Source organism: Saimiri boliviensis, chromosome 15 (genome assembly GCF_048565385.1).
Source record: "Saimiri boliviensis isolate mSaiBol1 chromosome 15, mSaiBol1.pri, whole genome shotgun sequence".
Taxonomy (NCBI): Eukaryota; Metazoa; Chordata; class Mammalia; order Primates; family Cebidae; genus Saimiri; species Saimiri boliviensis.
In genome coordinates, this window is record NC_133463.1 from 22,999,045 (window position 1) to 23,011,009 (window position 11,965).

The following is an 11,965-nucleotide window of genomic DNA, read 5'->3' on the forward strand; positions in this document are numbered from 1 at the left end:
GGCAGGAGAGTTACTTGATCCCAGGAGGTAAAGGTTGCAGCGTCATTGCACTTCAGCCTGAGAGACACAGTGAGACTCCATCATAACAACAACAACAACAACAACAATAACAGAAAGTTCATTGAAAATGCATGTTATAAAAACAACTACAAATGTATTTCACATTTTTTTTCTACCCAGATAAACTCAGTCTAACTTTTTAAAATGTTCTGAGAAGAATCTAATTTGAGGCACTAAGAAGGACAAGATAGCAATTTGAAAAGCACCCCATTAAAATTGAAGCAAGAACACACAGCAAATTTATGGTGAAGCGTCGGTGGAAGAATGGTGAAATCACTGATACTTTGTAAATAGTTTATGGGGACAATGCCCCAAACAAATCAGCAGCTTACAAGTGGATAACTCATTTTAAGAATGGATGAAACATTGTTGAATCCTTTGGTGGCAGATCATCCACGTCAATTCATGAAGAAAAATTAATTTTGTTTGTGACTGCATTGCAGAGGACTGACAATTAACAGCAGAAACATTTATAGCCAACACTGTAGACATCTCAGTTGGTTCAGCTCACACTGTTCTGAGTGAAAAATTACAGTTGAGCAAACTTTTCACTCAACTGAAAATGGGTGCCCAAACTGCACCCAGATTAGCTGCAGATAAGAACAGAGCATTCAATGAGAATTTCAAAAAAGATGGTATTAAGATCCTGAAGCATTTCTTCAAAGAACTGTAACAGGGATGAAACATGACTTTACCAGTATGATTCTGAGGACAAATTGCAATCAAAGCAATGGCTACTAAGAGGTGGAAGTGGTCCAGTCAAAGCAAAAGTGGATTGGTCAAGAGCAAAGGTCCCAAAGAGTTTTTGGGATGCTGAAGACATTTAGCTTGTTGACTTTCAAGAGGGCCAAAGAACAATAACATCTGCATATTGTGAGTATTTTGAGAAAGTCAGCCAAAGTTTTAGCAGAAAAAAGCCCAAGGAAGCTTCACCAGAGAGTCCATCTCCATCATGGCAATGCTTCTCCTCCTTTCATCAAACAAAGGCAATTTTGTGAGAGTTTTGATGGGAAATCCTTAGACATTCACCTTAGAGTCTTGATTTGGCTTATTCTTACTTTTTGTTTCCTTAAAAAAATCTGCTAAAAGGCACCATTTTTCTTAAGTTAATAATGCATTGACATGGTTAAATATCCAGGATCCTCAATTCTTTAGTGATGGACTCTGTGGCTGGTATCATGGTTTAAAAAATGTCTTGATCTTGATGAAGCTTATGTTAAAAAATAAAGTTTATATATATATTTTAGTTCCATTTTCCAGGAACTTTTGGAAGTCCCTTTGTATATATGTTAAATTGATAGAAATTAAAAATGATTGTAAAAAAGGTATTATTGGAAAATTTAGGGGAAAATTTTATTTTAATTAAAATATCTTTGAATTAAAGAAGACAATTTTTTTTCCAGGATACCAGAACTTTATTATTACTCAAATCAATCTCCTCCAGCATTTGGGGATCAGGGTTTTTTTTTTTTTTTTTTTTTTTTTTTTTTTTTGAGATGGAGTCTTGCTCTGTCACCCGGGCTGGAGTGTAGTGGCATGATCTCAGCTCATTGCAACCTCCACCTCCCAGGTTCAAGCAATTCTTCTCCTTCAGCCTCTTCAAGTAGCTGGGACTACAGGCACATGCCACCACACTTGGCTAATTTTTCTATTTTTAGTAGAGACAGGGTTTCAGCATATTGACGAGGCTGGCCTTGAATTTTTGACCTTGTAATCCACCTGCTTCGGCCTCCCAAAGTGCTGGGATTACAGGCATGAGCCACTGTGCCTGGCCTGGGGATCAGGGTTTTAAAGGACAATTTAGTAGGTGGAGGGAAGCCCGTGAGCTGGGAGTGCTGAGTGGTCAGGTCAGTGATGAAATCATAAGGAGTAGAGCTGTCTTCTTGTGCTGAGTCAGTTCCTGGGTATGGGGCTGCAAGATCAGATGAGCTAGTTTATCAATCTGGGTAGTGTCAGCTGATCCATCAAGTGCAGGGTCTGCAAAACATCTCAAGCACTGATCTTAGGAGCAGTTCAGGGATGGTCAGAATCTTGTAGCCTTCAGCTGCATGACTCCTAAACCACAATTTCTAATCTTGTGGTGAATTTGTTAGTCCTACAAAGGCAGTCTAGTCCCCAGGCAAGAGAGAGGCTTGTTTTGGGAAAGGCCTATTATCTTTTAAACTACTACAAATTATGTTCTTTCCAAAGTTAGATCAACCTACACCCAGGAATGAACAAGGAGAGCTTGGAGGTTAGAAGCACGAGGGAGTTGGTTAAGTCAGATCCCTTTCACTGTCTCAGGTATACTTTTGCAATGGCAGTTTCATTCCCTCTCTTTAGGTTTTATAACCCTTAATCTTAAGGTGTTGGCTAATGAAGGTGGAAAAAGGGCTGATTTGATCATACTCACATAGGCTGGGCTGAGCTTCCAAGGCTTGCATGTTAAAGGCAATAGTATTGTCATCTATAGTTTTAGTACAGAATTTAAGGGAATAGCATGCTGTAAGTTAAACGATGAGCTCTAGGATAAGGAGTGTGATTCCTAGTTTTAAAAGTAAAAATCCAAAAGCATTGTTTTGGGAACTTGTAGCCCACAAAGACTTTAGGATTTAGTCCAAACTGCAGGAAAAAAACTCAAGAACAGCTACCAACATGTGCACTATAGTGTTTTCTTTTGAAGCATAATTTTTCTCTCTCCAGTTCCCATTTTTATTTAAAAAAACATGATAGAACTAATTTGTTTACAAAATGAACTTTAGTCTTACTGTCATTGGCCTGATCATTTGCATAAAGTACAGCAAGATTATTTTTCACATAGGCTTTTTAAAATTGGCTTTGGTGGAACTTTGTTCCATAAGGAATCTCAGGTAAGATTTTTTTTATTTTTAAAGCCAAGCCCAGCCATGGGCTTGTACATCAAATACCTATGAGTTGAGAAAATTCCTCTCCTCTTGAGGTCCCAAGACAACTTGGGGTTCCTTGGTCTGTTAGAAACTGACATTTTTTATGTATCACAGATCAGGAACCTTGTATAGGGACTGTGTGGACAAGATATGAGGCCAGGTTTCCCAAGGGGCTCTTATTGGCTCTATGAGTCAACCTTGATTATTAAAGAAAGTATACCATTCCAGTGAAAGCCTTGGTAAAATAACCAGTTTCTCCATTTTGTGTCCTGTTACAAAAGAAAACAGATTCTAATTGCACTTATGCAAATAACTATACTGCCGTAAGTTGAGAATATTCACAAATAGTTTCCAAATTCTGGAGAAATTAAGTAGAGAAACAAATATGCTTCAAATTTTGTTTATAGGAGTATATTTTACTCAATTGTTAAAAGCTGTAAATAGCTCAAAAGTTTTCTTGGCTCTGGAAAACAAAAAAGATCAGCAATGTTTTATGCAAAACAGCAAAAAAGAAAGATTACTTTAGTCTTCTAATAGTTCAGTTCCTTCAGTTAACTCTTGTCCTGCTTGGTATTCATGAAAATTTCAGCTCTCCCTTGGAGTCTTGGAAGTTTTCCTCTTCATTCTAATGTCATAATTTCCAAAGTTATAAGAAACTTGCATTCAAGAGCACTTGTCAAAGTTTTATAACTGATTAGAAAACCACCATTTACAGAGGATCAAAATAAGGTAACAATGGGCTATGGATGACAAAAAATTTTAGGGCAGCCATAGTTAAAGATAAAATTGACAAGGAAATTTGTTACCTCTGTGGCACACAATAATTTAACATAACAATGATAATTATTAATGATAACATACTAAGTCATATCAGAATTATAGGAGTTTCATATAATTTTGGAACATATGCCAGTAACACATTTATGCAAATATAGCCCAAAGAAAGCCAAGCACCATTTCAAATTTTATAATGCTTTCTGTATGATTTTTGTACCAAATAAGCCAAACACATTATTTTTGGACTTCAGAGGACCTAATGTCTAAAGGATTAATTAGGTCAGAAAATGACATACTTTATAACTTGATTTTAGAAAGTTTGTCAAATATCAAAGGCTTAAAACACTGGATATAACAAAATGAGATCACAGGTTATTTACTTATCCGAGGTGGTAACTTGAAAAACAAATGTTTTTAAGGCAAAACCCTTTACTCTGATAGAAGAGTCTTAGCTTTCCAAACAAAACCCAATGGAGATAGCCTGAGGCCAACTGAACCTGTATTTTGTCTTCTTCCTGGTTTTCCCCCTGCCATTTACCCAAAGGGACAAAAAAAAAAAAAAACCCTTTTATTTAATATTACATAAAAATCTTTTTCAAATGAGAAAAACAAATTTTATGTTTGTATTAGTGCATGTTTAATGTTAAAGCTAGTTTAAAAAATATTATAAATCAATGTAGTTTTAATTAGTTTGATCATAAGGTAAGATTTTTATAAACTTTTTCAGAACCCTTTGCAATTTTCTCCATAGAGCTTTTTTTTCTAAAGAAAAATTCTTTTAAATCTCTTATTACCAGACTCTTGCCAGAATAGCCAATATTTCTTTTTGAATTCTACCACAAGTAACTTTCCACATAAAATTAATAAGTTTTAACTAAGGTTATAACTTAATCATGGATGCATAAAGTGTTTTAAAGAGATGGTAAGCATTTTTTTTAAAAATAAGATTTATAGTCTCCCCAAGGGTTGCTCAGAGAAAGGAAAATTCAAGACAGGAAATCAGAAACTATCATTGGGAGTGTGGGGTGGGGGAAGTTTAATAAGTGGTAAAGTTATACAAATAATAAACCAGCAAGAAACTATTCCAGAAACCAAGAATTGAAACCAGGCTGCCATTGTCAAAAGACAAAGTGTTAGGTACTGAGCTACATGGCATTGAGCAGTTTCTATTGCTCTTCCCAGAAGAAATCTAGAGCAGCCAATTTCAAGCTTGCAAAGGCTCTTAACTGCTCAAGATAATTTTAGGGCTATGATATGAGCCCCCCAATTTTTGTCTTCTGGATGGCAGAAACCAAGAGAAAGTATTCCCATGTGGTCACAAGGTTAAGCTCTTAAGGACACAAAACAAAACAGAGAAATTTCATCCAGTATTGGTTTGAGGGACTCACAGCAAATTTTGTAACTGACCAGCCTGCTGGGCCAGCTTAAAAAGCAGCCTTATAGGGGTCCTAAACCCTTGTTGTATCCTGTGATACCCATTGCAGAATGACACAGGAAGGTAAATTCTTAGCACACAAGATTTGCTACAGCCTCAGACTAGTTTCACAAATCCTTTTTTTCTATCACTCAAACTCATGCACAGGAAACAAATAGTGATGTCTGCCATTTACATACACACATAGAGAAAGACAAGAGAGAGAAGGAGACCAGAAACTTGGCTGGTAAGAATTTCATATACTTTTTTTTTTTTTTTTGCTGGCATGCTGGGTTTCCAGATTCCCTTTCTCTGCAGCTTCTAGAAGAATGGAGCATCTTTTGATGACCCTGCTCACTGTTGCATAGCTGTGGGGTTCAAGCTGCTTTATAAAAGCCACTTTTTCTGTTTTAGGGAACCATAGGCAAAAGATTCTCAATTTTGCAAGATGTTTCCCAGTGGGCTACATGGTGAGCCAAATTAACATTTTCCATTCTAGCAAAATACACATAACAAAACAGACACCAGTCACCTCATTGAGCACCCAGTATCAACCTGGCAAAACTGAAACTTTCTCTTGTTGGTCCCTGTTGTCTTTGATCCACTCCAGGTATGGAAGGATGACCTCTGAATGGTTCACAATGGGTGGGTTCTGGGCAAGGTGAAGAGCAGATAGTCACCCTGAGACAGACCTGTTGAGTTTTCTTTTGGGCTCATGGAATGTGACCAGACAAGGAAGCTTCTCTGAGTTAGAACTGTGGGACTTCCGTAGACAATTCCTTCTGAGATCCCCTCCACATATACAAACATACACCAAGACAAGATGGACAGAAAGCCTTCCAAATCAGATTCCTAAGCAAGAACTCCAAGAGTATCCCTTCCAAACTATCCTCCTATTCTCAGTCTGATAAATCTCCCTGAAATCTTTCTGATTGATGAGAAGTCTCCTGAACCAAGAATTCCTACTAATTAGGGAGAGCCAACCATGACCCTCCAGGAGTTGAACTGAGACAGACACCCCACAGTGGGGCTGTAGACAAACCAAGACCCTCAAAGGAGCTGAACTGAGATAGACACCTTGTGTGGGAGCTACAAACAGACACCCTGCAATGGGGCTGTAGACCACCATCCTATCATGGGGCTACAGAACCAGTTGAGAGAGGGTGGAGGCATTGGCCGCATCTAGGATACTCACCAAATCAGACACCTTGTAATGGGATTATAACTACAAACACTCTGCCATCGAGCTACAGATACCCTGTGAGGAGGCTACAGTTATAGGATGTCTCCCCAGGACTATTTCTCTATTATAATTAAATCCATGCACGTTGGGTGGGCAGTATCCTGCTAAGAGTACTAGAGTCAGCCCCCAGTCCAAGAGAACTAGGCAGCCACTTCGGCTGGCCTCTGGATCCATTGCTAGAGTGGGGGTACTGAACCATGGGCTGGTAGTCACAAGGGCATTCCTGGATGAGCCCCCAAATTTGTAACCACCCAGTGGTTTCACCTTGCTACTGCATAGACACAACCAATTTATCAAACTTGGAATTACAATAAGGAAAGAGTAATTCTTCTGTGCAGGAGACGGGAGTTTTATTATTACTCAAATCAATCTCCGAAGAAGTTTGACTAATGAGGTCTGGTGGTGTGTGCTAAAACCAAGAGAGCACGCAAAGGCATTTATAAGGTTCTGTCCTCATTATCTTTATCAATAGATAAATTTTTGTAAGTCTGCTTTTCAATTATATTATATACAAAGTGGTAGGCTGGGTGCAGTGGCTCACGCCTGTAATCCCAGCACTTTGGGAGGCTCAGATGAGTGGATCACTTGAGGTCAGGAGTTCAAGAACGGCCTGGCCAACATGGTAAAACCTCATTCTATTAAAAATACAAAAATTAGCCAGGCATGGTGGTGTGGGCCTGTAGTCCCAGCTACTCAGGAGGCTGAGGCAGGAGACTTGCTTGAACCTGGGAAGCAGAGGTCGACGTCGCACCACTGTACTCCAGCGAAAGAAAGAAAGAAAAATAAAAGAGAGAACATAATTAACTTACTTTTCTGTTATTTGTTGAGAAAAAATGGGGTAAAGATGTCAATTTTACAGAAATTTGTAAGTTTTAGCACATATTCATTTGTTTCAATATCTTTAGGATATGAGAAGTTGGGCTTGTTTAATATCTCATATTAAATTTTCTGTTTTTCTCCCCTCTCCTTCTCTTCCCCCTGCTTGAAGCTATTATCTCTTAGTAAATTGGGTGTATGCCTAAGGCCACAGTCAAAAAATCTAGAAAAACTAGGATTATAACCATAATCTCTTAGCTCACAGAGTTTGCAATTTTCATTGTATCAGTTTCTCAGTAAAATTTGTTCCATGAACTTTAAAAAAATCATAATAAAGCAGTCTAATGTAATGGATAAATCTGTCCACTTTGGAATCAGGTTTAAATCTCAGTTCTGAAACTTGCTAGCTTTGCTTGGGTCAAGCAGTGTATCTCTCCAAGCCTCAGTTCACTCGTATGTATATGACTTATTAATATCATGTATAATGTCATATATATTACATAATATATGGCAATATGTAATATATGACATTAATATTTACTTCAAAGGATTAGATGAGATGAGTAAATTGCCTGATGTGTTTGTGGGTGTGTGTATATAGATATAGCATGTATGGCATATAGTAATTTAATATTTCTATTATTCCTATAACAATATCTTTTTCATTTTTTTGTTTTGTAGATGCAGCCATCATGATCTCTTGCTGTGCTATTTCTTGGTCAACTGTTGATTATCAAGTAGCTTTAAGAAAATCCTTGCCTGACAAAAAGCTTCTTAATGGGCTATGGCCCAAAGTCACATATCTCTTTTACAAGTTGTTTACATTATTATCGTGGATGCTGAGTGTTGTACATCTACTATTCTTAAATGTTAAGATTGCTTTATTTCTGTTGTTGTTTCTTTGGTTGTTAGGTATAATATGGGCATTTAAAAAGAACACCCAATTTTGTACTTCTATAGGTATGGAATTCTTATATAGGATTGTTGTTGGATTCATTCTTATCTTTACATTTTTTAATATTAAGGGACAGAATACCAAGTGTCCAATGTCTTGTTATTATATTGTGAGGGTACTGGGCACTTTGGGGATATTGATTGTGTTCTGGGTTTGCCCCCTCTCTATTTTTAATCCAGACTATTTTATACCTATCAGTATCACTATAGTTCTTACTCTTCTTCTTGGAATTCTTTTTCTTACTGTTTATTATGGAACTTTTCACCCAAACAGAAGGGAAGAAACAAGATGTGATGAAACTGATGGAAAACCAATTCTACGAGAATGTAGAATAAGGTATTTCCTAATGGAATAAGCTAATTATTTGTGATATATATTTTCTTATTTTTTGTTTCATTGGTTAGTAAAGAAACTGTTAAGTGGGTGTGTTGTCTCTTATTTTTGCCATCTTTAATTTGAAATTAGTTCTGGTACATTAGTTGTGAATAGGAGATAAATGATAATATTTTATCATTTAAATTAATTTCTCATTTGGTTTTGAAGATCTTGAGCACTCAAATATCTTTCTATTGCCTGGTAGAGCTGCCATCTTGAGCCTGAAATATAAGAAATAGTCTGGTTTTCATAACTAGAAGGCTGGAATTGAGCTTCCCTCCAATTTTCCTTCATTGTTTCTGAACCAATGCTACTGTATCTGTTGCGGAGAACTGCAAAGGGAAGAAAAAAGCAGAAAACTTTATTATTTTTTGTTTATTGTCTTGATTCAGTGCATGTATTTGAAGTTGGGGACAGGTTGAGTACAGGAAAATGGAAGGAAGGGAAAGAAGAAGACAAATATTTAGCATTACTGTGCCACAAATTTTTAGCATCTACTGTGCTTTTATCTATGAAATCTCCAATTCAGTAAGTACAAAAGAGAATTGGTGCACATTTGAGAGGTTTGACATTTCATTATTTACTTATTTTCTAGCTTTTCTAAATTATTGCACTCAACATATAATTTATATTAATTCTATTTGTGCTAAAATAGTTGTATCTAAATAATCCTTTTGAATTGTTTTTATTTAAAAAATTATGGTAAAAATATATAAAATTTACCATCTTAACCACTTTTGAGTGTACAGGTCAGCAGTGTTAACTGTATTCACCTTGTGCAACAGATCTCAAGAACTTTTTCATCTTGCAAAACTAAGACTCTCTATTTACTGAGCAACTCCCCATTTCCATTTTCCTTAAGTCCCTGGAAACCAGCTACTTTAGATACCTTATTGCCGTGGTTTGCACGTGTCCCCAGATTTCATATGTTTGAAACTTCATCTCCAGATTTGTATGTTGATGACATTTGGGGACGGTGGGGACTTTGGGTGGTATTTAAGATTAGATCAGGTTATGAGGATGGGGTCCTCATGATAGTTGATTTTATAAGAAGAGGAAGAGAAACCTGAGCTAGCACACTCCTGCTCTCACTATTTCATGCCTTCTGCCATGTTATGATACAGCAAAAAGACCCTCACCAGATGCCAATGCCATGCTCTTGGCCTCCCCAGGCTCTAAAACCATGAGTGAAATAAACTTTTCTTTATATTTTATTACCCAGTCCCTGGTATTCTGTTATATCAGCAGAAAGACTAAGATACATATAAGTGTAATCATATTGTATGTGTCTTTTGTTACTGGCTTATTTCATTGAGCATAATGTCTTCAAGCTTCATATTTTAGCATGTGACAAGATTTACTTTTTTTCTTTAAGGCTGAATAGTATTCCATTGTATGAATATGCCATGTTTTCTTTATCTATTCATCAGTCAGTGAATGGATTGATGAATGGATTGATGAATGGATGGATATTTGGGTTGCTTCCATTTCTTGCTTATTGTGAATAATATAATTTATATTAATTATAAATTAATAATTTATAATGTAGTGAACATGGGTTTACAAATATTTCTTTGAGATTCTGCTTTCAGTTCTTTTGGATATATACTAAGAAGTGGGATTGCTTGATCACATGGTAATTCTGTTTTAAATCCTATTCCGAAGTAGGATTGCTTGATCATATGGTAATTGTTTTGAGGAAACTTCATGCTGTTTCCATAATGGCTGTACTATTTTAACAATCTCACCGACAGTGCATAAATGCCCCAATTTCTCTATATTCTCACCAACACATGTTATATTCTGTTTTATTTTTCTTTTGATAATGGTCACCCTAATGAATGTGAGGTGGTATCTCTTTGTAGTTTTGGTTTGCTTGTCTTTAATGATTGGGGTGATGTTAAGCATCTTTTTATGTGCTTATTGGCCATTTATATATCTTCTTTGGAGAACTGTCTATATCTAGTTAGTGGTTAATATCCAGAGTATATAAATAAACTTTATAACTGAGCAACAAGTAAGAAGCCTAAATAGCCTGATTAAAAATGGGCAAAAACTCATAGTAATATGTCCTGTATGCTACTTTTTGAGAAAGTTAAGCAGTGTGAACCATTTACTCTTGCAGGAGCTGGGAAATCTTCAGTTTACCTTAGGCACATGATCCTTGTATATATGAACCACAGTTATTACATAGGTCCCTGTTTCTGTCTGTTTGGTGTATATGTTTGCATGTATGTTTGTGAGGGTGAATCTGAGAAAAGAAATTAAGCAGCTTGGCAGCACCTGAGTCAGAATCTTTGAGTAATAACGGGCCAAAAGACTTTGAATCATAAAGTGAAAGTATTCTTCGTTTGTTTCTAAAGATTTGAATGTCTATGTGTTATTTCCCTGCAGCCTAGATAACTTATTATAGCTTTTTCTGTAGTTTAGATTTGTTAGTGATGAATTCTTTTTATTTCTTTAAATCTGAACATATCTTTATTTATATTTCATTCCTATAGTATATAGAGCTCTGAGCTGACAGGTTTTTCCTTTCCTATAATCTTTTTAAAGACATGACTTCACTATTGTCTGGTCTCCATTGTTTCTGATAAAAAGTTAGTGATCATTTACATCATTATCCCCGTGTGTAATTTGTTGTTTCTCTCTAGCTATTCTTGAGATTTTTACCTTTAGCTGTTGCTTTGTTGTATGACTACTGTGTTCATGGGTATAGTTTTTTGTTTTCTTTTTTGTATTTCTCCTACATAGGGTTCTCCAAGTTTTTTGATCCTATAAATTTTTGTCTTCTATTATATTTAGGAAGTTTCTGGCCATTATCATTCTCATATTTTTTCTGCCCCTTTAACTTCTTGGACTCCACTTCCACATGTGTTAGACCTGTGGCTCCCACATATTCCTGAGGCTCTGTTCATTTTTTTCCCGTTTATTTCTCTGTTCTTTAGATTGTATTTGTCTTCGAGATTATTAACTTTCCCTCTATCTTCAGTCTGCTGTTAAGTTCATATAATGAGTTTTTAACATTTTTCAGATACTGTATTTTTATGTTCTTAAAGTTTCCTTGGGTTCTTTATAAGTTTCTATTTCTTTGCTAAAATTTTATATATCTTTATGTATCATAAGCATTTTTTTATATCCTTGATCATATTTAAAATAGCTGCTTAAAAATCTGTCTACTAATTCTAATTCCTGGGCCATTTTGGGATTGGTTTTGACTGATGGCCTTTTCTCTTGAGTATGTATTCCATTTTCATGTTTGCTCATATGGCTACTAATTTTAAATTATGTCCTGCATGGTAAGAATGATACAGTTTAGACCCTCTTGATTCTTTTCATTCTTCAGAGGAACATTTTTTTTTCTTTTCAGCAGGCAGTAACTTGAACTTTAAGCTCTGAATTCTAAGTAATCTTTATTTGTTTAGCCTTCAGTGGGCTGCTTA

The 11,965-nt window shown here is 36.0% G+C and overlaps 1 protein-coding gene across 10 annotated transcripts in view; it reads left to right on the plus strand.

Annotated features, from left to right (window-relative positions):
• The window catches only part of XKR9 (XK related 9), a 112,153-nt gene extending 102,414 nt beyond the window's left edge, over nt 1–9,739 (plus strand). For all 10 annotated transcript variants that reach the window (XM_074386762.1, XM_074386768.1, XM_074386765.1 and 7 more), the window contains one exon: nt 7,877–9,739. In XM_074386762.1, the coding sequence (XP_074242863.1) occupies nt 7,877–8,505 (629 nt within the window). In that variant the 3' untranslated portion in view covers nt 8,506–9,739. The remainder of the gene's footprint in view (nt 1–7,876) is intronic.
• The last annotated feature ends 2,226 nt before the right edge of the window (nt 9,740–11,965 follow it).